The sequence below is a fragment of the Dicentrarchus labrax genome, unplaced genomic scaffold (genome assembly GCF_905237075.1).
Source record: "Dicentrarchus labrax unplaced genomic scaffold, dlabrax2021, whole genome shotgun sequence".
Classification (NCBI taxonomy): domain Eukaryota; kingdom Metazoa; phylum Chordata; class Actinopteri; family Moronidae; genus Dicentrarchus; species Dicentrarchus labrax.
In genome coordinates, this window is record NW_026136710.1 from 18,697,684 (window position 1) to 18,724,514 (window position 26,831).

Consider the following 26,831-nt stretch of genomic DNA (forward strand, 5'->3'; position numbering starts at 1 on the left):
CAGAAGAGGACAGTTATGGATAAGGTGGTCGAAAATAAAAATGATTTTTAACGGTTCAAGAAATCTTCAGTAAGTTTAGATCAGGGATCTGAAACTGCCAGCCATGGGGTCATTTCCTCAAACCCCTTCCCTCCAGCCCATGACATGATGTCAAAAATATGATATAATCTGACCCGTAAAATTATTATTATTATTTATTTTATTTTATTTGGTGCAAAATGCCAGCAAAAGCATGCAAACACAGGTTTAAGGACTGATGATGACATTTTTTATTTTAATGTATTTATTTAGCTAATCTATTTGACCAATATCTTGTTCCCAAATGTGATTATTTGATTGTCTGACACTATAAGGCTAATTTACTTTTACCTTTAGCTCCAATTAGAAGATAATTTAATGCTGCGGTATGCAGAGACCCTGTTGTGCTTCAACATGACAAAGCCCCTGTCCTCAAAGAGATCCATAGTGATCCATAGATCCATAAAGAAATGGTTTTCCCTATTTGGTGTGGTAGAACTTGACGGACCTGCACAGAACTCTGAGCTCAACCCCATCCAACACCTTTGGGATGAACTGGATTTATCAGTTTTTGACCTCACTAATGCTCCTGTGGCTGAATGGGAGCAAATTCCTGCTGCCAGGTTCCAGAATTTGGTGTAAAGCCTGAAACCAGAATAGTGGAGGCTGTTACAGCAGCAGATTAATGCCCATGGTTTTGGAATGAGGTGTCCGACAACCACATATGGGTGTAAAACTTCCGTTCCACAAATTTTCGGCCATATATTGTATTTGTATTTAAAGATCCCCTCCAAATATGTATAAATACATAAGTAATCTGCTTTGAACAGTAATATGTTTAATTTCCTCATTACAATCCATAAAAAGACATCTACTCCTACCACATTAAAAATTACACAATCTATCAATGTGCAAATTTTGTTCATTTCTAATGTTTTCCTGCTGGACATTCTGAGTGTATGTGTGCATACAATCTTTCCACTTTCAGTAGATGAATGTGGAAACACCCATCTAGTGTCAAACTGCACAAACATCATCCAAAAAAAACTGGCGTGGGACTTTAATACAACTCCTCTAGGGGATCCCAGCTAGACTATTGATATTGCTGAGATCCACATAAACAGAAAATAAACTTCCCTGCGCTTGATTTTCTCCAACATGCAGTCATTAGGCATTTCCACTAGAATTTTCCTTTAATACAGTGTTAATGAGAAAAGATAACTAAAAGCTCTGCTGAAATAGAGACTAAATAGATCATGATGCAGGTAACTAAATAGGAGTGCTACAGCTGGGACTGAAAATGATACTGACAACAGGTAGAAGCCCCCACCCCCACCAACATCACTCACTCCTCCTTCTCCTCCTCCTCTTCTCTGCCATGCTCATCCCCCCTCTGTTCACTCGAACCATTAAATCAGCTAAAGAGCTGCTTTTTGACCGACCCAAGCTCAACAATATCAGTTAATTTCACGCACGCACACACACACATACACGGACACACCCACATCAATATGCCGCACCCACACACACACACACAATTGACCAATGCATTTATTTGCCAAACTGTTTCCAACTGAAGTCCCCCAAACGGTGCGTCCCTCAGTACGCTCTCAGGTGACAGAGAAACACGAAACCATTCAGGGCCGTCACGAAACACAAGTCTTCACAAATGAACAGGTTGAAAAGTCTGCAGACTCTGCTGGTTTTAGAGTAGAATAGGTTTTTTAAAGCGGTGGTCATTATGTTTCTTAAGACAATTGCTTTCAAAAAGAAGAAATGAAAATGATCTGAATTCAAATGAAATACTAATTAAAATCCTTTGTGCAAAGTAATTTGAGATGGATCAAGAAGCACTTTGAAGAGAGATCCTTTGTGAAATCATTGAAAAACACATCTTAGAACTCATTTTTAATTGATTGGCTTTTTAATAATTTCAGCAAAAATGTTATGACCAATCCTTAATTTAGTTTTTTTTTTTTTTTACATTACAGCTCCTTTACTGGTGTTTAGTTTCTTTTAATGCAGTATTTTGTTTTTGTTATTGTGCGTTTTATGTGAAGCACTGAGAACTGTGAGGTGGAACGTGCTTTGCCAGACAAAAAAAAAGATGAACTATTTCAGTCAACTTTTTCTGTGAAATTATTTGAGGTTATTATTTGAGGTACTTTATAGAGCTCACAAAGAAGCAGGCCCTCAACTGACTAAAGGAACACTTTAAAGGCCACGGATTGTGTGTGTTTTATTCAGAGTGAAGGATGCCCCAGAGATATTGATTTTCTTTCTTCCAAAATGGATATGTAACATTTTGGAAATGAAGTTTTTAAATGATAAAAAGAAAAAAAAGTCTTTGGGGGAATCATTGGAAAAGTGTCTTGTCGGGTCAGACAGGGCTCTGTATGAAAAATTATTTAAATTCAATACCATTTCGCGCGACACGGACGTTTATATCCCTGAGAATGTGATATTCACGGGCAGGAGGCCCACATTGTCTCTTAAGAGATGTCGTCAGCTCTTGGCAAGCTGCACAAAGGCGTTCAGGTTGCGTCCAGAGAAAGAAGCAGATAAGGTTTCACTCCTCGCTGCTTGTTGCTCTATTAAGCCTTACTGTGTGATCGTACGAAATTTGAATTGGAGAGCTTTTTTGCCATCAGGAGCAGAACTACTTGCTGCTGTTATGAACATGAGTAATCCCAGGGCAAACTTTCATGTTTGCCCATGCGGCAAAGGAAGCATATTAGCCATGTTAGCTGTGTGTAATGTGTTCCGCCTGCACACAGTCTGCTATTGCTGATTGTGATGGGATTTACATGGGAAGAGCTTGCGAACAGTGTATTTATACAGCTGTATTTTTATTGAGTTAGCAGCTGTATGGGTGCTAAGGGACTTTCTGTCCTCTTCTCAGAGCAGACACTAATCCTTTGATCTTCACTGCTCAATTACAACAAATACATTTAAACCCTTTTAACTCTTAACACTCTCAAGGGAGCAATCTAAAGGAAAACTAATGTATCTCACACTCCATGAAGCTACACGCACAGTGAAACACAAAGAATATTGATGGAGGAAGTGACCTGCAATCAGAAGAGTTCAATTTTTATCCTTTCAAGGTGGCGATGAGGGAGGAATATGCTTCGGCAGAATGTATCACTTGGGTTAACCGTAAGAACTGCAACAGCCAAACAACAGTCGGACTCTTGAAGCCAAACTGTTGAGACACCAGAGAACATTCACAGCCCGAGGAGGTGAAATCCACACCAGTCAGTCCATATCTAAAGCGTTACTTTCCCATGCTGCACCTGTTACTCCTGCACCAGCCAGTACCTGTGAGAAAGCCTGAGCACAGCATCAGATTGGACAAAGCATCTTTTCACAAACCTTTTGTATCCGTAAAGAACAGCAGCTTTCTGTTTGTCACCGGAGAGGCATGTGATTAGCATACCTGTCCTTTTAAAAGAAGGTGCTTTTTCTGTGCAGGATGCTTTATGGTTGAGTGTAGTTAACAAGAGGTGTAAATCATGGGCCAAAGGGTAGGCAAACTTTAGGTTTTTTACCACCTGTATATTGCCCTACTTCTGCTGAAACCAACATCCAGTGTAATGAAGTGTGACATCGCTGTACGTTGAAGGATCGTCTTCAGAGTCAGCGACAAAAGGCTACTGTCTTTTATGAGCTCGGGCTGGAAATAAAGTCTGCACCCGCTCCCACTTACGATAATTCATCAGCCAAGGTTCACCCTGACTTTATTGCTATGTAAATGTCTGTATCGTATTTCCTTCTCGGGTTGGGTGAGGGAGTGGCATTCAACTCAAATGAGAAAGGCCTTGGCTCAGCTGAATGCGGGTTCTGATCCTTTGACAAACACACACCTAAATGCAATTATTACTGTTCCATCTGTGTGGCAGTACAACAAATGAATACCAAAGGTTGTTCTAGATTATACTCATAAAGTGGTTTAAAGGATGAGGCTGGCAATACTCTATACATTTCTTGTTGTCAGCAAACCCCAAAAACCAACAATGAATTGATCCTACTAACAAGTATTTTCTGTTCAGCCGAAGCCTGACATAGATCCATTGCTCAAAAACATATTTGGTATCTCTGAAAACTTTGTGATCCCCGATGCAATTTAAAGTTTAGTTCTGTGGGTTTGAACTCTGATTAGCTGCACAGGGTGAGCTTGCAATGACTGATGCAACAGTGGGTAAGTAGGGTTTAATTAAATCACTAATAGTTTCTTTGTTATCTGAAATGTTGATATCTACCGGTATGAAAACAAATCACAATTGGTAGTTAGCTGTCTACTCCCACCTGAATGTTAAACAGTACGAATTCATTTCTCTTTTTGAAGTGGCATCATCAGGCCCGCTCAAGCAGTTTCTTTCTAAAATTTTACTCAAAGCTCCACGTGGGACTCCAACAGAAATTCAAAACAGTCTTTGGAAAGGTCGATAGGTTGAATTTCTCCTCAGGCGGCTGTATGGAAAAGAAAACGACTCTCACAAAAGGAAGATCTGAGCCACCCAGTCATGCTTCCCTTTTGTCCACACTAGTCCCATTGTTTGTGACTTTAAAGGATAACAGGAGCTACTGTACATACAGGTATTCTTGGTCAGTTGAGGATCTTTTTTCCCCACAGACTCTCTTTGTTCTGGGAGCTGTGGGCAGGAGGTGAACAATGGATGATGATGCAATGTGAGAGTTTCAGCTCCTTTAAAAGTAGCTCCCACTGAGGTTGGTTTGAAAGGCCATTGAGGTGTGGTGCTGAATGTATTCAGAGACCCAGATAGTGGTTACATTCTCTAAGTGGAAGAAACTGGGACTGGAGCATGTTGTAACCATCTTCATTCTCATTAACTGAATTATTATTTTTAGGACGACTGATTGCGGTAAAGAAACAAAACAAAACAAAAAACCTTTATTCTCAGATTTGGTTTACGATAAATTGCATATATGGTGTTCAGCATGCAAAAATGACAACACTGAATATGTTAACATGCTTTAGCAGGTATAATGTTTACCATGTTCACTATCTATAACTATATTCTGGCATGTTAACATTTGCTAATTAGCACTAAATATAAAGGTATGGCTGATGGGAATGTCATTAGTTTTAAAGGATTTGGTCATAAATCAAAGAACTGTACGAAATGAAATTTGGACCTGATGGTGGCACCAAATAAAAGTCAGGAGATCCCCAGATCATCCTGTTGGTGACATTAATGTATGCATAAGATTTCATGGCAATCCATCCAATAGTTGTTGAGACATTTTACTCAAAACTACAGATGTCATACTCATGGAAGCACTAGAGAAGGAGTTAGGAGATCACCAAAATAGTAGGGTTTATCTTCAGGCGACAAAATTTCATGGTAAGCCATCCAGTTGTTTTTGAGGTATTAGTCTTGACCAAAGTGGTGGTCATCCATGGAGCCCTGTGGCTAGCATGGCTAAAACAAGATAACCATCAACTGCATGCTTGATTAAAAACAATTACAATTGAGTTATAAACCTGTAACTGTTTTTAAATGACCGCAAATACATAATTGGCATTTCTGTACTGCAATTTCTTATTACTTACTTGGCGTATGCCAATACAGATATATCTATGATGAGATAAAATGTGCTGATAATATTGGCCTTGCCAGTGTTTCAATCAGGTTTAACTTGCAAGTTGAAAGAGCTAAAACCCCATTATTTTTTACTGTCTTCCGACATGCAAGCGCATTTCTAATAATACCACGATAAGCTGCTTCAATGGCAGACAATCATAGCAGTAACAGTGAACAGTAGGGATGTGAGTAACATTACAGTTTAATTACATCTTGTGACGCTTTCCATTGATGCTCACCCTCATATTGTGGATGGATACGAGGCGCATAGGATCCAAATTTGATCAGAAGGGGGATGTCGAGTCCCTGTCGAACCCATTCCACCACATGCAGGGACGCTGAGGACACAGCAGCTGGGTCCGATAGAGGAAAACTACACTCCAGCTCCACCACACCTCCAACCTTTCCACGTACCTCCGGCCTCGTACCTTCAGTGGTCACTGTTGGGTTTGTTAGAAGCAAAATGAACATTACTTTAATCATATGTGATAAAATATAATTAATGATTAATATGGACATTGGCATGCATATGTCATGGAACAAAATGAGCTGAAAGGACCGTGGGATGCAAAAAAACAGTGGGGATACTTACAAAATAGGCAAACACCGGCCACCACAGTGAAAGCCTGAAAATATGATCTCGCTGACCCCATATCTGTCACTCATACAACCTGCAGCATGTTCAATCTGTTGGCAAAAGAGACACAATTGTCACAATCACATTATTTCCTTGGCTCCATGAAAGAAGACAGCCATCTGTGACAGATTTCCAAACTAAAAAGGCTACAGCAGAGCTGTCGCTTCTGTCATAATTTTACAGACAGGGGGAGAGGAGCGCTCAGATTTTTATACAGCTTTCCAATAACTGGAATTCATCCCATATCATTACACAAATGGGCAGAGCTGCCTCTGCTGCCAGAAAACTCCCTGGCCTTATATCCTTTTCTGAAAGTAAATGTCATAAATGTCACATAAATCTTTTGAGAGTCACGTGCGGAGCGACACCTAAGTGTTTTATTTAGAACACATCAATGAAGACGTTTGGCTGGAGCAGCCAGGAGACTCAGCACTCAAGGACAGAGATAAACTGAGCTGATGGGAGCGTACGCTACAGCAAGGCATCAAGGAGTGCAACTTAATGTCAAGATCCAGCAACCGATTCAATACGGTCAAAACAACCCCTGATTCCATTTTATCAAATGAGTGAGGAAATCCACATGATGGGTCAGATTTAAGATACACACACTAAAAGTCATCTATCATTTTGACTGTCAATCACCTCCTACGGTAGAAGCTACCATCTACTGTGTGAAATCGCTCCCTCAATTTGAAAATGCGACACATGCTGATGAGAGGTCTTCTCTTCTACATATTTGCCCTGATATCACGCAGGCCACTTACAGTGCGCAACAGCTGCGGCTGGTTAAGGTCAGATTCGACAGGAAATGGGCATCAGCTCTACATCCACACAGCAGTCCAGCCATTGCTTGCTTTAGCACACATCTAAAACAACATGTCATTAGGCTAAGTTAATTACAGTACACCCATGAAGAGCAACAGCTGAGTTTTGGTGGCAATGCCACATACAAAGGCTTGTGTTGTTAACATGTCTCCACACTCACAAAGGCAAACACTAAGGAGTGTGCCAGATAAGAGCCACAAACAAGCTATTTGGTTCATGTGCATACAACACTACAACTGTGTTTTGAGTATGTGGTTCACAGTGACACAATGGTGAAACAATTCTTCAGATGCTTCACTCAAAGTGAGATTAACTTGTGCCGAACAGCGACCACTGCAGCAACAATTTACAATTATTGGATGATGCTAAATCCATAAACTGTCAAAGCATCAGTCAGTAAATGTATGTGTGTGACAGACTTTACTGTATCAGTGTGCTGACTTTATGACTATATTCATAAGCACTACTGTTACAATAACTTAGCTGAATGCTAAATTTAGCTAGTTCATTTCTTCGTCACAACTACTTTTAATTCTTGAATGTGGTACTGATGGACACTTTTGGTCCTTAATTCAAGGCAAAACACAAACGACGAAGCTGCTCAGCAGGAGAGACGTGAAAACTGTTGGCAGAGGTGCGCCAGCTCCAGTGACAGCTCATGAAACACCAACTGGGGGGTGGGGGTTTCACAAACTCACTGTTTGTGAAACATTCTGTTATTGAAATTGAAAGTTACAGTTTGACTGACAGAATGTGGCTTGTATCATTTCTTTTTCTTTTAGTTTAGTTTTTTTTAATTGACTTATTTTACTAAATGTATCTTACTTTTACAGTTTTTCTGTTAGGCACCAGTTTTAGTATTTACTACAACTTTATATTTGTAATTATGTTACTGTAGGTTACATGTATGTGTTTAAAAACTTCTATATACTTGATTATCGTCCATTACAAATTACACGGTTGACTAGTGTATGGTCAAATGAATGATTTCCTTGTCATCATCGGTGATCTTTATACTTCTACGAGTATGAACAATGAACACATGCTCGTCTTAGCAGCAGCACGGGCCATATCCATAAGGTTTTTATGGGCTTTTCATTTCATGGCAGGGGCAAAGTCGGAACCGGTGAAAAACAATTACGCAGGCTGTCAACAGCTGCAGCACTTGTTCCAACACACTCCCATGCCTCAGCAAACAGCACAGCATACGCAGACTTTCCACAAAATCAAAGTCAAAAGAAATCCACAATCTGCAACGTGTCTGTTGATCGCTGTCTATCAGTACGTCAACAGACTTCAACCCCATGCCCTTCACCCATGTGGTTTTGTGCAAAGCAGCATAACAGAGTTTATACTGAACGTATTACATTTATTATTATTATTATTCATTAATTAATTAGGCGGTGGGTGTTTGCTGAGACTGGGTCAGGTCTGCCAAGGTAAAACTACTTCATAATTATGAGTCTGTCGCTTGTCACCTTCCCACAGTGAGCAAGTATGAAAGCACAGCGCACACACTGGCACGCATGCACAAATGGAGACTGCCTGTTGCCATGACTAAGCAGCGGCGACTCTTCCCTTCTTGCCACATAATGAACAGATGCTCAAGATCTTCTCCTCATTCCTCATCGACTGCCTCTTGTTAACTCATAAGAATAGAGATGATAAGGACTGAATACCCTGTAATGATGTTCATCATGTCACTGATTAAAGAAATATAACCAGACACTTCTGTTCTGCATTTACTGTCCAAATTCAGACGGATTAATCAAAATGTTCTTTAGAGCTTTATTGCTCTAACATGGTAAGACTTACTCGTGTGTCTGGCAAAATGGCAAGGCAATAAAGTGAAACAACAGTGATAAAAAAAATAAAAAAATATATCTGTTATGGAGGGAAGGAGAGCAGGGGAAGTGTGGCAAACTCAGCAAGAAGAAAGATGAGAAGGAAAAAAATCTTGTTGAAGCTGCAGGACATTTTCTGTCATTAAATCTGAACTCGCAGAGCTGCCAAACAAAGCGGCCTGCACAGGTGAAATACACAGCCATGGCAACACAGATGGTCTCCAGACATTTCCCTCAGTCGTACTCTTCCTTCCTCTGACATTGAGGACATGCATAAACATAAGCACAGTGACAGCACAGCACTCTGGAAAATGTTTAAAGCTATAATAAATGAGCCAGTAGCTCACAAAAGAAAGCGGGCTGTCTCACGCAGATTTATCAGCTGGCAGAAATAGAAATGTCAGTGACAGGCATGCTGTTGAAATTCTGTGTCGTTGCCGTTTTAATCTACACGTGGAGAGAAATGGGGACCAGCTGATTAATCGCGAGCGAGCCACAGTAACAGATTTATCAGCAGTTCTGCCTCCCCTTACCCCACCACACTTGAAACCAAAAGATAAAGGGGCTCCTACGCATTTGTTTTCCAATCAAGTTCCATTTCTTTCATGCGAGTGTTGCTGTGGTACATGTTTGTTTGTGTCTTATTCTCAAAACATGTCCTTAATAATGTCCCAGTTATTGATTCATACAGCTACAGGTACTGTATTTTTGAGGGAATGTGAAACACAGGGTATTTGTTCAGTGTGTTAGGATAGTTTCAAGGCTCTTTGTATCTGCCAACAAGCTAAATTGGACATTAACCTCTGACCAGAAAGTAAGAGTAAAGGGGGTGAAAAAAGTCAAAATCTTAATGTGCTGTAACCTAAAGGGGATAGACAAAATAATGTGAAAACTTTACAGGAAAACTGTGCTTTTGACTTTCAACGACGTACTCCAAAGAATATTGTCAGACTCACAACAGTTTAAAAAACAAAAGCCTGGCAATTACATTACCCACAATGCCACTCAAACGCTGACAGTTCAGAGATTTGGGTGTAATACGCTCGTAGCGGTTAATGTAGTCTCAAGCACAAAAGAGGAGCGGGCTATAGAGGTCTGAAAATCAAGACTTGAAATCAAACATATAAAGTTCAAAGTGAGAAGGTGTGACCTGTTAAAAATCCCCAAACAGGCCTTGCATAGTCTCACAGCTTGGATATCTAATCATTAGGGCTCTGCATCAAAAGGAATCAACCAGGTTAACCAACACAGCTTTCAAGGAAAATCCAGCAATCTCAAAGACTTAAAAAACACAAAAACTTCCAATCTACTTGCAAAAACTTTGAGACTTGACTTGAACTGACAGTCCTGTACTCCAATAAACCTCACCACCATGTCCACCATATTGCGATCATATCACACACACAGTTCCAATCTTCTTTCACTGAGATTTATGAGACTATTCTTCTTGACACAGTAAACATGTTTCTGTAGCTTTTTAATCCAGCTCTTTGGAGCTCTCTTAGTTGACGTGCTCTGACAACTCACGTCAGAGTGCTGATTGCCAGTCGCAGCTGCAAAATGCTGCTCATTGGCATTCAACCTGCTGCAACCCACCTCTGCAGCAGTAATTGTTATTGTGATTTAGTTACTTCAGAGCTTAAGCTCTTCTCCATGAGGTGCTTACATTATTTTGTCTGTACCCTGTAAGTGTACATTTTATTTTTTGGTAGCTTGTACATGGCTTACAGAAGCCCATTTTCAGATTCTAACCTTCCCATTACAATAGAACACGCTGCATGGCCCCGTTTGATGTGCACTTAAGAGAAAATAAGACAGACTGAAAAGGGGAGAAAAAATTGGAAAAGTAAAAAGGTTTCCACTGCGTGGGTACTGCATCGCTATGCTCGGAATACAAACATTAGGTATCTTTTCTATGAATCAGAAAGCAGGCAAATCCAGATGAAAGCCGAAATCTTTTTGTTGATTTAATCCGGTGGGGCAAAGTTATACAAATCAAAAATATATTGTCTAAGTCTTGGCTATAAAGTCCCAAGTAAAGAGCAAATTTTGTGTTTCAAGTCCTAAACGTCATTATAAACCTCTCGTGAAAACTGAATGCCACTTCAATTTTTGCAGAGCGTAATTTTTTTTATATTCTATTTATTCCTTTCCATTAAACTATTTCTTATGTTATTTGTCATTTCTGAGCCGAATGTTTTGCATGCAGACGTCTGTTTTCTGTTGACAACAGCAGAGTCTTTACATCTCAATCTGATACTCTGATGTATCATCTGCTTTCTGTCTGGTGGTCTTTACTGCCAAACGCACCTTTCCCTAAATCTCCTGCAATGTGATTGGCTGCTGTGCACATTGATTGAAAAGGATATCTAATTGTCAGGGAAAATGAAGACCTTTAACAAAAAAAAAAAAAAAGGCCACTGTAAATACATGGTGGTTCAACATGGCGGACTTCGTAGAGGAGGACCCGCTCCCCCGTAGATAAAAACGGCTCATTCTACAGTAATGAAAATACAACAATTCTTATTTTCAGGTGATTATACACTAATGTATGTTACCCATGAATATTACATTCCATTTCTGCCAATAGATCCTCATGCATGTTACAAAGTGGACCTTTAAAGGTCCTGAAAACCTATTTCTATCTTCTTACTATGAGTGATGAGTTCTTAGTGCATGAACACACTCACTTCACATGAGAGATTTCTGCTTTTTTAATTTTATTTTTGTGTTCTTCTTGCTGGTTTGAAGTGCGTAGGGCTGAACTGGAAAAGGCCGATGTCACATGCTTGCAAACCAATCGGCATGTAGCAACATTTGAATCCGAACCTGATGACAGCTGATCTGCTTGAACCACACCCACACAATGAAGCAGATGGCCTTTTTGTGAGTGAAGCTCTTCATAAAGAATACTTAAGGATCCTTTTACTTTGTTTTTTTGCTTACTGAGTCATGACTATCAGTGCTTTAAAGAAATTCTTGAACTTCTGTTGGCAGGTTTTTATTCTGTTTTCAGTTGTTGGTTTCAATTCATGTCATTACAGTGTTCCAGGAACTTTCTGGACATGGATAATCCATCACAGTGATCACAATGTCTCCTTTAAAGTTTTCAAAGTTACATTATTGTTGAGTGGTGACAGTGAATCATTTCCAAATGAATCTCGTCTGATATTCGAAATCAACATTACAGCAGGCATTCAACTCGTGAGTAATGCCCTGGGATAAAGCATGCAAAAGCACTGGTATGGACTAATAGTCTTTTGCTGATACTAATTTGCATCTACGTCAGCCTGTTTTCAGCATCAGATGTGAAGTGGTTACTGCATCCATATAATTCAGGTGGTGTCAAGGCAAGTCCTTCCAAAGAAAGAAGGTAAAATTAATTTTCACTCACCTCCCACTGATGCTAACTTATATTATAAGAAATTGCGCCCATCTGGCACCTTAACAGACTCAATCAAACCAGAAATGGAATGTGAAATGATAAAATGTGCCCAGTCAGGGCAGGTTATGAGAATATTTCTCCCATAATATGTGAAATAAAGATAGACTCTGGTCTCAGTAGAAAATCAACAGCACAAAAAGATGCAATTTCGTATTCAGTCTCAGGCTCTACATATTGCACCATTGTGAGGTTGTAAGTTATAGATGTATCCATGTAAGAAATAATATCCATCTCCCTGTTAGATGTACTGAGTGGGAAAAAGCATTAAAGACTTATGACCTCAGACTCTGCTCCTCTTTCAAACCACAAACTATTAAAAAAAAACATTCATCTGAATGAAAAACTGTTTCAAACAATACTACTGTAATGTTAATGGAATTACAGGAGACTAGTTTATACAATTTTTAAAGACTATGATTGGAATTGATGGGATGGACCCAGCATTATTTCTGGCAGCCTTTTGAGGCAGTTTCCAGTTTGCCAAACATCCACTATCTTTACCCTGTTTTATCACAGTTTTAAAGGGTTCAAAACTCTGTTCCAAAGGTTGCCACATCATTATAATCCAATTAGACCAATAAACCCCAGAGGGAAACGAACAACAACACGCAGACGTCTTATAAATGAATAACACAGCCCAACTATTTAGATTTACACTTTTTTTAGGGGAGCTTGGACAGCTCATGAGAAGCAACTGCTGGTGAGTTCAAGCTCCACAAAACTTTCTGTTCAGTCTCACATTTCCCATTATGATGAAAAAAGCCCCCACAGAAACTTCATTACCGGCGTTTAAATGCATGACACAGTTTCAGAGGATTGAGAGGAAATTTCGCACTCCCCAGCACCGGCTCAAAGCATTAATTTCTCATCCTTTCAAAGCTGCTGGAAGTCAGAAACACTTTCAGAATCATTAACTGCTGGGTTTGTATCCTCTTTTTTTACTCATCCTACCTGTAGCTCGGTTACTGGCGGCCGCTGGGACACTTCCGTTTAATAACACATCCTCCGTATGTGCGCTTTAGTCCAACCTGTGGCTCGGTTTGCTCCGTGTGGAGTACCGGGTCACTGTCTGGCTAACTAAAAGCAGGCCTTGTTTCCTTTGTGGCGCTGCAAACCACCTGAAATAGGAGCGTTTTTCTCTTTTTAAAACCCGCCGGGCAACAGGTGTTCGTTTCACGTACAGGTGACAGTGAAGCATCGACGCACTTTGCGGCTCCCTCACTGGGTTCAACCCCCCCCCTCCTCCTCCTCCCACCGCTGGCTCGCTGCTCTCACGTTGTGTTCAAAAGACTCAAACCACATTAAATACAAGTTGATACCACAGTCCTATAAGCCCTTTAATGTTTAAGCCAATGCAGATTTTAATTAAAGAGTTTGTTTGTGCAGGCAGAGGATGAAAAGGGGGATTTTTCTTTTTCTTTCTCTTTCAGCCCTTAATCCCCTGGCGGCACCCAGTGTAGTGGTAACCACAAGAGGGTGTCCTTTACCTGATGTTGGTGGCCAAACTAGGAGGGGAAAAGTGGCACTTGTTGGACTTGTGAGTCAAATTAAACACCATCACACAAAGAAGAAGCTGTTAAAGCCACTGTAGAAGAGATGTACAGCTTATTTGGGTGCTTTGTTTGCAGGGTCATTTCTCACAATGGGTCCTTTCCACTCCCGTTTATTTATTTTTTTTTTTTTTTTTAATATTTTTTTTTTTTAAAATGTTTTTTTTTTAATTAAAAAAACCTTAAAAAAAAATTATCTTAATAAAAAAATAAATTTCAGCCCGTCCCCACTCCGTAGCCACACTTCACCATGAACTATGATTGAAATCCTTTATTTGTATTATGTGCTCTATTTCCAATTTAGACATGAAATACTTTTTTTTTTCCATCTGAAATTCATTAGGCAGGCCATTGCACAAGTTACATGATCAACAAGCAATAACATCATTTGAGTCTTCTGAAGGCCACGGGAAGGCCAAAGGTAACTTCTCTTTCTCATACAACCAAGAATGTCAATCTCAATGTTCTTATAACTAAATTATTTCTTAGATGTTATTATGTTTTTTTTTAAAAGATAGTTTTGATGAGCCACTTGAAGGTGCACAGTGTTCTCATGATGTTAGGACTGATGCCATGTGGTTGTAGTTTATCTATTTGCTAAAAAGATGCTTAAACCTCCTGTTACTTTTAGACCTGTCAACGCTATTAGGATGTTTTCTACACTGAACTGCTGAAAGTGGAATGTTTTTCATTAGTCATTTGTGACATTACAAGTAGTTTGGAAGTCAGTCCCGGTCCAGGATTTATAAAAGTGTGATTAAGAAACTTGAAGCATCCAGTGCACATACACTGAGAATGATGTAGTACTGAGTTGATGACTTTTTAAGGGTTTTAATGTGGAAATAATGATGAAAAAACTATTATTATTTTTATAAATGTCTTAATACATGGAGGGGATCTTTAAATTAAGAAGAAAGAATTACAAGTAAGGAAGTTATAGTAAGCTATTTATCTGTACTTTTACATCTCATTATTAACTTTACTTTTGTGTGTGTGTGTGTGTGTGTTTCTAATACTGCACTTTCATGTTTTCTTTATGTAATGTGTAAATATCATACATAATGAGGTTTATTTTGTTATGGTAATGGTTTATTGCACCATTTATTTCTATAGTCTGCCATCACAATAAGCATGGTGATCAAGAATCACAAAACTTCTAATTTCTACTTTTAATTTCTTTATTTCTTAAATTCAAGCAAATGTACGTATAAAATACAGCTTTGTTATTAAAAACCAAATGAATACACACAGCAATACTTCATAAAGAAAGTAATACATTCCATTCAAAAATAGACTGCTCTTCGGCAAAGTAATCAATCTTTGGATAGTACTGCAAATATAATCCTTCAGGAGAAGAATAGGCCTCCGAGCTTTTCATATCATATAGGTTAAATATTTGTTTAAGAACACTATGAAACAGCTGTGCAACTGTGCAAAGAACATGATTTTCAGTCATCTAGATCATTGAATTTCAAGCAGTAGTAAGTTAAAGGCATCTGTGTAGTGTCCAAAAAATGTTTCACCACTCACCCCAGGTTTGTTATCATGTCACGACTGAGTGGTGAGTGTTGTACATCAGCAACATGTTGCTGTAGGGTCGCAGGCAAGCGGCTGCTCTGACATCCTCTACTCATGTTTGGTTCACTGTTGTAGAATATGTAAAGCCTCTATGGTTCGTCGAGCTTTTGTGTGGAGGATAATACGACACAGAGCAGCAAATAAACAACACCACTGTTTTCAAAAATCAGCAAAAACACTTCCTGCACGGTGCACCTGTTAACAAACACGAGTCTCCGTGGCAGAACGGTGATAAAGGTTTTGCCTTATTGGCTACATACATTCAGAAACTCAAAGTAAACAGCAGGCAACAGTCTCAGGATACACAGTGTGGCAAAAGGAAGGGTATTCTCCGCCAATCAGCAGCTGTCATTTGGCTCAGTCGCCAAAATCCGGGATGTCGTCATAGGAGTAACCCCGGTAACCCTTGGCGGCGTAGTAGGCGATTCTCAAATGGTAAAATCCAGGAAGGAAAACAAGTAGTCCTATGATAATGACAGGAATGGTGCGGTCTGGATGCTGAAAACAACAACAAGAACCTGTGATGAGGGGTTAGAAGACACTTATTTGTACTGACAGGTCTACAAAGAGCTTGGGAACCATTGATCTACTTTTGGTGTGTATCAGATCCACTCTTTAGCCACAAACATAATATACTAGAATACTGTAGTTGGTAATGGGGGGCTGGAAGAAGCATCACAGAGTGATTAATGTGCTCAACAGGCTTTAACATACTTATCGCCTGCCAGCATGATATAAACACCCTCTGAATGAAAAGCGTGTGCAGGAGGCACACAGACGATGTGATGACTTCATCTGTCTGAGATCTGGTTTCATGTAAATCATTTCATATACATACTGTAGCAGCTAACCACCAGGAGGCACAGGCAGTTTCTATCAAGGGCAAGTGGAGTGTCTCATTTCACCACCAGATGGCAATCTTGTGCACTGAGTCACTGTGGCCCTCTCACCGTTTGTTTGAAAGATGCACTGCAGCATGGGCAGTAGGTACCATCTTATTGTGGTTGTAAGCATTTAAAACATTATGTTTGCCTGGGATATGTACAGAATCTATTTAGATATACTGTATGTGAGGTGGTTTTTAAAGGGCCAGTTCACCCAAATAATCAAAAATATAGACATATGGCCCACATACTGTCTCATGTTCTTCATCAGCCAATAGCTCCATCGCCATGTCAACTGAGCAGACTCCATCCACTAATGAAGACCAGGTGATGCAGATAAAACCAGAAAAGTAAGTGGACCTTGCTAGGATTTATTTTTAAACAGAGAATAAGCTCAAGTGTCTTTTTGTCATTTTGGAGAACTGACTACTTTTATTTGCCACTGTAATGGATCATGTTGGCCTTGACGTAGTTCCAGTTCACCAGAAACACTGTTGTCTAACACACACACTTTGCTATTATTCATTGCTTGAACCTTGTGTAATTTGTGGGATTAGATATGCTATTCTAACTCGCGTGGGCTAATGGCAAGTAGATGGCTCACATACTCTGATGTTGCCTTCATGTCAGATCAAATTTTCTGCAAACACAATCTGCAGACTGGAAAAAACATTAACATTAACCTCCTACTGATAAATTACAAATGTAACATGCGCAGACTCTGTTATCTCCCACGTTGAGTCATGAATTAAGGAAGCAGAAATCACAGCAGGGGATCCACCAAAATTGGCACTCCAAGGTTTAAAATATAAAAATCATTAGTTGTATTCAAACACACACAAAACCATCGTGGCCAGGAGAGGCAAGAGCGCAGCACAAAACTGGCAGCAAGGCAATAAAATGTCAGGACAACTGCTCAATTACAGCTATTTAAAGACAAGATTAACAGCAGCGTGAGTGTTTTAATTACTGCTCGAGTTAAAATTTTGGAGGCTGTGTTGGCTCTGTAGATGTGTGTGAAAAGTATGGCCGGGTATCACACCGCAATACTTTTTTGGTAGGGATTGAAATGTTTTCATACCTCAGCGCTGAGTGTCGAAAACTGGCATGTCTGGTAAGATTAACGGTCTTGTTTACTAATTCTTTGATCAGATAGTTCCTGATTTAAATCAAAATGTAGCAGATTCGATGATATTTCGTGGATTTTCTTTTCCTCCTTTAACGCTGAATTAAAAAAAATTGCATAAAGACATGATTAGATCCACTACACAGTATTAGCAAAGTTAATAACAATTCAGTTATTAAATGGTTGTAGTTTAATCTGAAGAGTCATGGGGTCAAAAAGACACTGAGCTTATTCTCTGTTATCTCTGAAATCTTTGCACAAGCTCCACTTACTTCTCTGCCTTCATCCACATCACCTGATCTCCATTAGTGGATGGAGTCTGCTTGCCTGGTTGAATATTTTTGAAGGTTAATTGCTTGTACGGCAAATATGAAGCTAATGGCAGCAGCTAGTTAGCTTTGCATATCACAAAGACTGGAAACAGCTAGTCCGACTTTGTCCAAAGATAACAAAATCTGCCTAGTTAGTGCACCTGGCCAGGCTGGCACATAACTCCCAGTAAAACCACAACTTGTTATCTTCAATCTTCGGTTTTGTGTTAATTACTGAGCTTTTAAGGTGACTGGCCAGGCTAGTTGTTTCCCCTTGCTTCTAGCCTTTCTGCTAAGCTAAGCTAACTGGCTACTGGCCACAGTGGTGTCAATCTTCTTATCTAACCCTCAGCAACAAAGCAAATGAGCCAATTTCCCAAAATGTTTAATAATTCTTTTAAAAGGAACAGTTCAAAATCATAAATAAGAATTTTTCCCCTTGAAGTTTCATGTAGGAACTATTTTCTTTCTACATAGCACCACGCCAAAGTTTGCAGGCATCTACCCATGCAAAAAAATAAAAACATATACCTACATGAAACTGCTCACAGCAAGGTCTGCGGATTATCTGAGAAACCGGGTCATGATTTAAGGAAAGAGATGTTGCTATTTATTTTTCTGGTGCTTTAAACACTACACGCTGAGTGCCATCTGGTTCCATTATATATAAGAGAAGACAAACATCTTCACAGCCCGTATGTCTAAAACTCAGCAACTCACACCAAAGCAATCTAAATGCATAACCAGCACTACAGGCAAGAAAAAAATATTATGTATTTTTGATTTTGGGGTGAACTGTCCCTTTAACATCAAAATGACCTGAAGACTTGATTAATAATTAAACTGCTCTCAGTGTATGGAGACACATTTTGGAAAACAAAAATGTAAAAACAAAGCTTCTCTGCTTCACATATAGGAGCAAAATAAACAGAGATATATCTTCCAAACAGAAATTACAGTGCAGACAGGAGGCAGACAGCTCTGAGAGAAACATTTTTGTCTCAAATGGATTTTCAGGAGAATTGTACTGTGGTAACAAGCCTGACGGGGTATTTACTGTCAGTTTTAAGGAACCCAAACATTATGGGAGAATGTGACAAGCTTAGCAATAAGCTTCTCGGCAACAGAACAAGAAACTGTATTTCAATTTATATGCTGGGGATACGTTGGATACTACAGTCCAACTATATTGGCTCCGGACAAAATCTGGACCTGAGACCATTTGAAAAGATTTTATTACATGGACTGAGCGAACTCACCTCGACCTTTATGGTTCCTGACAAAAGAAGAGCCCCGAAGATTATCAGTAAGGAGCCAATCAAAAACAGGAATACTGCCAGTGCAATCGCCTTGTAGGGAACCTTTGGAGGGCTTCTCTTGAACTGTAAAGGGTTCAATTGTTGGACAAAATATAAGACAATAAACAGACACAGAAACAGAAAAGATTTGTTCTGCTGCAGACAGCTACTCATATCTTCTCCAGTATAATCACAGAAGGCTTTGGCACACTTCCAGGAAGTCACTTTTCGGGATTTACCTCTAATTAATTGTCTGCAGTTGTAAAAGGTTTACTGATGATCAGGGACATCAGAGACAGTGTCAGGTCTGTAGAGCTACCAAAGAAGAACAAGTCTCTCACCTGTAAGTCTATGTAACCATCGTCATCGGCAGCCAGCCGTGAATACTTGACTTTGTTGTTGGATGTTCCAGCACCCAACATATTGCTTCTAGCTGCTTTCATTGGCAAAGGGGCTGTTTGGAAAGAGAGACACGCAGAGGTTATCATCCATAATATAATGTTCAGTAAACTTTGATTTCTAGCCCGATCTTATTTCTCAGCTGTACAATATACTGTTTGCTGCTCACTGATTTATAACATATGGCCCAATACATCCAAATATCTTAGGTAAATCAGGTTTTAGCTTCCAGGGTATAAAGGTTAAGCTAATGGCAGACACATTTATATTGTCTGATGATATTTAATCAAATATTAATTCCTAAAAAGCAACAGAACACCTTCTAAAAGGCAGACTGAGAGGTTAGTGAGCAGGAGGTGAGCATCTCTGCTCACTTCAATTCTTAATATGTGTTTTTTTCCACCCTTCAAGCAACCTGTAAGCACGCTGGGGAAAGAAGTAATGTGTCAATTATTTTTCTGATGAGAGAAATTTGTATTTATCTAGCGCCCCTTTTTCATCCATTAGTGATACTGCTGTTCATACTAACTACTATTTCTTGTTTTTATTCCACACAAGAACCCCCCACGGGAGACTCAATCCATGCATAAAAACTGTTGTGCTTGCTTGAACAAAGTATGGAGGAGCTTTCAGAAATATTCTGTTATTTTGCTAGCAGCTGTCACATCAACTCGCCACAGAGCCTCTGTGATGAGGCAAGCTCCAGGTTATATTTGCTGTGAAGGTACAGCACTCACTGCAGCAGGGGAATACTGTGGATTTAGCAAACCTGGAGGAAAGTGTTTTAAGATCATTTCTGGATGTGCCTATATTATCTGAGAAAAACATCTGCAGCTTTGCATGCAAGCCAAAGCTACAAATAGATGGTAGCCTTTATGAGTATTCATCTGGATCAGTTTCAGAGGAAGAGACAGAACCTTGTGCAAATACTTTTCCACTAGACTGTTTTGACGATGTTGATTTTGTTGCATCTGTTTTGTCTTTTGTTAATAACATATTAAAGTAAAGCTGCTGTGAGCAGATGTGGGATGAATTAAAGGAAACAGAGTTCTTCCAAAATATATTCCCTAATTTGTTGTTGTTGATGAGAGTGCTGTCTGACATCTAAATCTTCCGAAAGTGTTCAGTTCGCTTCAGATCTGGGGACAAACAATTCAGTTGGGCCCTTATCATTTGTACGATCTATCTTTATTCAGTATGTTTCTCCTCTCAATCATCCAGGTTTTTCCTTCAATATGTCCACTGTGCATACTTTGTATACTAAAACACATGTTTTATATATTTATTATACTTTATTATCGGTCCCTTCATGGCTGCAGCTACCACTGAGGACACTGAGGTCATGTGCTCAATAGGCATGGGATGATATGAAAATGTCACATTACAATTATCTTGGCCAAAAATAAAAAAATATATTTTCTTTACATTCATACCTTACATTTTGTTAAGAAACACATATATTTATTGCATCACAGATCTCATCTCCTCGTTCTTTATTTTGTAATATATATCATTTCCACACAACCAGCTGAATGATTTTTTGTAGGGGATCAGTGGGTAGAGCTGGCGACCCATGTACCGAGGCTGAGTCTTTGCTGCAGCGGCCCAGGGTTCGAATCCGACCTGCGGCCCCTTGCTGCGGTCATCCCCTCTCTCTGCCCCCCACCCCCTCCTGTCTGTCTTCAGCTGTCACTATCAAATAAAGGCAATAAAAGCCAAATAAATACTTTAAAAAAGAATATCAATATAGGACTGTATCCTGGCCAGCTAGGCAGCTTTTTTTAAGTCAAGGCATATGAAGATATTCACAATTATAGTACACAGTACCTAACACATTATAATACCAAACATTATTTTATGTGAATGACATGTATCATTTATGAACTATGTTCCACTATTGCTCCAATGCTATGTCATGAATGTAAAGTGTACTGCATGACACTTTATAAACTTTCCTGCAACTGTAACATGTTTCACTATGTCGTCCCATGAGGTTGAACGTTAAACCACAAAACATTAAAAGGAAACGAAAGCAAACAACTAACGTTAGATCTCTGTGTATGTGTGTAAGTCCTCTACTACTTATGTTGTCTAAATCCCTGCTGCATATGGCTAATTACTGACAACAACAAATCAGCAGCTCCTGTATATTAATACCATTAACGTTAGGTAGTTGAGGCTCTTTCCAGCACACAAATGAAGGTGTTCGGTGCTGAGTGAACAGCTAAGTTAACCTGCTTTGTTATTTATGTCTAATAAACACTCCTAAGTTCCCCTAACGTTAATTAGCTGCAGCATTAGCCTCTTAGAGGTTAGCTAAGCTATCAAAACCGAGCTAACGTAAGCTGACGTGCACGGATACATTCATTTAACCCCGTTCCCACGCCTCGGTCCTCTCTTACCTTTACTTGAGGTTGAATAAACGCCACAGATGTTGTTATCTGTTGCAGACTGCTCCTCTACGGCGCCACATCTACGTTGTTTTCATTGAGGCAGGTCTACGTCAACTTCTTCATGCTCATTGCATTGCGCATGCGCATCGAAACCTCGTCCTGTTGAAGCTCATCCACATCCTGGTTAATGTAATGGCAGGACAATCCACATCTTTTACTTCAGTAATAATAGCACTCCTACAGTATATATATTATATTATTTACTTTATATAGCTTATTTATATAGTAGACAATATTAGGTTGTATCAACTAAAGTCTGAACAAAAGCAGAATAATCTCTTTTACTACTATTGTGTGTGTGTTATTGGTCATTATTATTATTGGATTATTATTAATAATGATGCACTACTGTAAGCAGCAGTAGGTCAAGGTAGGGATAATTTAAATAAATGTATATGTCAACATGATTATAAATTAAGACACATAGATAGTTACATTCTACCAACAAATTATAATTAGTTGGCTATCAAATGCTTTATTTCAAAACTCCAAGAGGAAAGTAGCCTTCTGTTACAATACTCAGTCATTGCAACACATTAACACATCAGCACATCATTTTGTGCACTGTCCAAAACCATTTCTTTCTATGCACTTAACCTTCCTCTGCTTTACATAAATACATTTAAAAAAAAAAAAAACATGTCTTCCTCACGTCCTTCAGTGAATAACAAAACACTGAACTGAATATTGTAAGCCAAGTGCTTTTTTCATTTACTTTCTTTTTAGACCCTAATCATTAAGTTTTGCATAGTGTACTAGCTTGCTCTGTGTTTTTAAGATTCATGTAAGCCTACAAATATGCAGACTATTTTAAGAAAAACAAAGATAACTGAAGGTAAGGCGTTTTCACCTACCACTTAAAATTCCGGGCATGTAGTCCTCAAAAAGCACAACATCCTTGGGTTTATCAGTGCTATATTTCTTTTTGTAAAATTTCCATTACAGTCTCCTTTATTTGTAGCTTCATGCCTATACTTTTACTGTAAACTCTATTTAATCTCTCATGTTCCTCTCTGTAATCACATTCCAGTCTATTTTCTGATTGGCTCTGTTTGGTTAAGTGGAAAGTAAATGGCAGTGTAATTTCAGAAACAGACCCTTCAGTTTGAGCCTTCTACAAAGAGGATTGCCTGTCATGACAGTCAGTCCTATAATTAGTGTTGAACTGATATGGATTTTTGAAGGCTGTTATCATTACTAATGTTTTCTGATGAGAAGTTGCTAAGAGAATAAATAAAAACATTTATTCTGTATCTCCAGCAGATGTATATTCTTTGTATGGTGAAAATTCAGTTTCTGCAATGAAAGGATGACTCGCTCTTCAAACCCACACAAACTCTGTATTTTTAAGCTCTGTGATAGAAAATCGATTCACTGCAGTCTTTAAGAAACTGTTTAAACTTAAATGGAACCCCCATCATCTTATACTAAGCTACTTCCTGTCCTGATACGTGAATGCTCTGTGCACCAGTATATAGGTAGTTCATTGCCACATTATCTGGTACACTGAATGTGCTGTCAGCCACACATTTCCAAAAGCAATACTTGAAACTGGTTTCTTATTAGTGTGTCAACCACTTGTACCGAGTGAGAGTCAATCAGCTTGGTTAGAGACCTTTGAATTGGAAAACTGTACAAACATTTAACAGTCTGATTTGGAGGAAGGCAGCATGTTCCAATCAAATCATATCAAATGAGGAAAAATATTAGGTGACTAATGATTGCTCCAGAGCTAAACTAATCTTAACAGCCTTTGCAGACTATCAGCAGCATTAGCCACCCTCCTTCAGGCAGCATTTCTTCTATCAGTGGGAGTCAGAATCAGATAGGAAGAGGAAGAGAGTTCACACAGTTCGGGAAAGCCTGATACAATTATAAATGATTTATCTTTCGAAGACAAGTCATGAAGCTGCACAACTCACAGACATAAGAGCTCCAGGTACATCTCAAGTCATTTGTTGTGTGCTTATATTGACATACATAATATTTAGATAATAATTTATACAGTTTAAATATAGTAACAAGACTGAGAGTCTACTGTACACACACGTTAGCATCTCTCTGAGGCTGTACTTTGGCACAGTGATACCACAGACCTCATTTTATAGGCGCTGACACACTAAATCGACATCAAAGAACTAAATGCGACAAAAGTCAACTTTTAGTTTGCCTCACATTGTCTGTTTCTCGGCCAAAAAGTGACACTACAACACACCGCACTGACTACAGCGAATGGCGAATTAGCACGTATGTTCTGTGCTTGCAGGTGGCAGAAGTCTGTATTCGTCAATCAAAAAAGAGCACTGCAAGACCCAGGACTGCGGATATAAACAAAAGTAGCCCTATGGATGTAGGTTTCGTAAAACGTAAACTGCTTCTAAGTAAAAAAATGTCTGATAGAAAGTAGCAAATGATCAGACGAAATGAACTTAAAAATAACCTCCCTTCTCAATGTTCCGCTTGCTCTTCCTCTTCTTATGCATTGATTCACATTTGACCGATGGCCTCTGCCGCCAATTCAGCGTGATCAGAGGAAGGCAGACGGTGCCAGTGGTGCTGAACACACCGCAAAAACTAGGGCTACAACATTCACGGACACTGGACATGCAGGAGAAACTACTGTGGCCTTGAAACACACAAAAAATGCATAAGGCCCTATCTACAGCCAGTGTTTGGTATGGCTGTCCTGGGCTGTAGAAACATGGTGGATCAACATGGCACTCTGACATACCTATGAATATTATATTCCATTTCTGATAATAGATCCTCCTAAATATTACACACTATTCCTTTAATCAGTGTGAACATCCTTTATTTACATGAACAAATCTGAATAACTCCCTCACAACCACACCGGCACCCATTTGGTAAGCCACTGGCAATAAAAACAGTTAAAAGCCTAAAACTTGGGGGAAAAGTTTGAGCCTGGAGTTGACTGTCTTTTTCTACTGATGGCAGGAAACCAGGGACCTTCATTGAGAACTTACAGTGCTCACAACTCTATACTATCATAAATAAGACAACCCAGTTAAAACTACATTACTTTGATCATTGTGAGAGATCCAGACAGAACTGGGCTAGTCAAGAAAAAAAAACTGGTGGAAAAAGCTTTATATCACAACCACCATGCAAGCCATCACTACAGAATGAAATAACATGTAGGCTACACTCCAAATGACAAATCAGCAACATTTCTTTCTTCCTATACTAAATCAAAAGATCCCTCCACAACTGAGAAATTTATGAACAGTATTAAAGTAAGGGAGCAAATTTAAGCAACTCTTCACCACAGAACTTCAGGAAAACACTTTTCTATTGAACTTGTGATTTACAAGCACCTCTGGTCAGCTATATTGCCAGTATTTAAAAGAAAAACTCTGACAGTCCCAAACTTTCTTTATCATTTAATAGCCAGTCAGATACATTTAATAAAATAGATACAATCAAATGAACAAAAAGTCTTGAGGTACACAGTGCACATGCAGTGAACCATCTATTAAACGCCTCATGGCACTTTAATAACGCAAAAACCTGTTTCAGTCGCCGGCCATCAGAAAACGTTGAAATCAAAAGTTGCTGCTGAAGATTAATGGCAGACTTGATGCCAAGGTATGCCTGCTACCATGGAAAATATTACTCGGCCTGCACCATCCTATTCTTTGTATTCACGAGTCGTTCACTCCTGCTGCTGCTCCAGCAGTCATATGGAAAAACTCCTGAGATGAACACGGTGCCTCGCCTGCTGTGGCAGAGCTGGCAGGACATCCTGTTCACGTCGACAGGCTCATAATGTAGCGATACTCTTGTGCTGTATCATTTTATTCTGCTCATTTTTTCTTAAACTTTAAAGGTGTTTTGTCTTGTTACCATGAAATGAAACTGATTAAATTGGAATGATATAGGAAATGTATTATCTCACATTTGGCTTCTTTTTTTTCTCCTTGTTGTACCAAGACATTTCCCACATTTTATGCCTCTCATATTATCAGTTTTACATTTTAAACTTTCAATCCAGTTTTTTACTTTTCCTCTTCTTCTTCATGTATGCATACACACAAGTAGTTCCTCCCATTTACATCAATAAAGTGTACTAAATAATAGAAACACCTTTTAGTATAACACAGTAATATTCAATCAACATCCCTTTAAAACAGCTTCTTAAGTGGTAACTGAGTGCATCTGCTGATACTGGATTTGTGTATCTATTTGTGTACCTATCTAAAACAGTGCTGTGTGTTCAGCATGTGCATATGACATGTGTGCATGCAAAAGGGTTTATTTTTGGTTGCATTCCTGCAGACACTGTAAATGTGTGGATGTGTGGATATGTGTATGTGTGTACATATATGGATTGCTGTGTGCCCTGGCGTGTGCATGATCTCTATCTGTTTGGAAGATATACGTTCATATATATCACGTTTACTGTTTTCATTTCTGTCCCCTTCCAGGGGTGGTGGATTGCAATTTGATTTCTGATTTTCAGTTGCAAAACTTGTTCCCTTGTGCACCTACACAGGAATCATGTAAATATATTCACAGAAAACGAATGAAGAAATAATCTATTTCTGTCAACACATCTCTTAGGTATATGCTAACAGTCACATCCTTTCATGTGAAAACATAAAAGTGGCACATTTGATTACTCATAGACATGTACAGATTGAAAGAACCAGTTACCTGTTTGCTTATTCAAATATATGTTGCAACCACAGAATTGGCAGTAATTAATAGGGCATTCCTCAAGTTAGCTTGGCCAAGTCCCTAACATTAATTGTATGCCATAGGCTGCCTTTCCATTTCATTTCCATTTGAGTTTTTGCTCCTCTTCTAGTCTTGACTGTTGATGTATCCATC

At 39.1% G+C, this 26,831-nt stretch overlaps 2 protein-coding genes across 3 annotated transcripts in view; both read right to left on the reverse strand.

Moving 5' to 3' along the window:
- Positions 1-13,616, reverse strand: part of igsf9a (immunoglobulin superfamily, member 9a) — a 51,560-nt gene extending 37,944 nt beyond the window's left edge. For both annotated transcript variants that reach the window (XM_051413449.1, XM_051413448.1), the window contains exons 1-3: positions 13,330-13,616; positions 6,220-6,314; positions 5,867-6,067 (exon numbers count right to left, since the gene is read on the reverse strand). In XM_051413449.1, coding sequence (XP_051269409.1) covers positions 5,867-6,067; positions 6,220-6,280 — 262 coding nt within the window. In that variant the 5' untranslated portion in view covers positions 6,281-6,314; positions 13,330-13,616. The remainder of the gene's footprint in view (positions 1-5,866; positions 6,068-6,219; positions 6,315-13,329) is intronic.
- A 1,472-nt stretch (positions 13,617-15,088) lies between these two features.
- LOC127370755 (transmembrane protein 230) lies at positions 15,089-22,063 on the reverse strand. Its single transcript, XM_051413110.1, has 4 exons — positions 21,927-22,063; positions 19,467-19,579; positions 19,087-19,209; positions 15,089-16,004 (listed from the first exon to the last, which is right to left on the reverse strand). The coding sequence occupies exons 2-4, from the start codon at positions 19,566-19,568 to the stop codon at positions 15,864-15,866; spliced, it is 366 nt and encodes a 121-aa protein (XP_051269070.1). The 5' UTR covers positions 19,569-19,579; positions 21,927-22,063; the 3' UTR covers positions 15,089-15,863.
- Positions 22,064-26,831: the final 4,768 nt, after the last annotated feature.

Bases quoted from the DNA above. Each gene is read 5' to 3' on its own strand.
- LOC127370755 (XM_051413110.1), bottom strand. From the start codon at position 19,568: ATGAAAGCAGCTAGAAGCAATATGTTGGGTGCTGGAACATCCAACAAC. The intron at 19,210-19,466 runs GTGAGAGACTTG...AACCCTTTACAG, and splicing joins ATGGTTACATAGACTTACAG to TTCAAGAGAAGCCCTCCAAA. The intron at 16,005-19,086 runs GTGAGTTCGCTC...TGTTGTTTTCAG, and splicing joins CAGGAACCATAAAGGTCGAG to CATCCAGACCGCACCATTCC.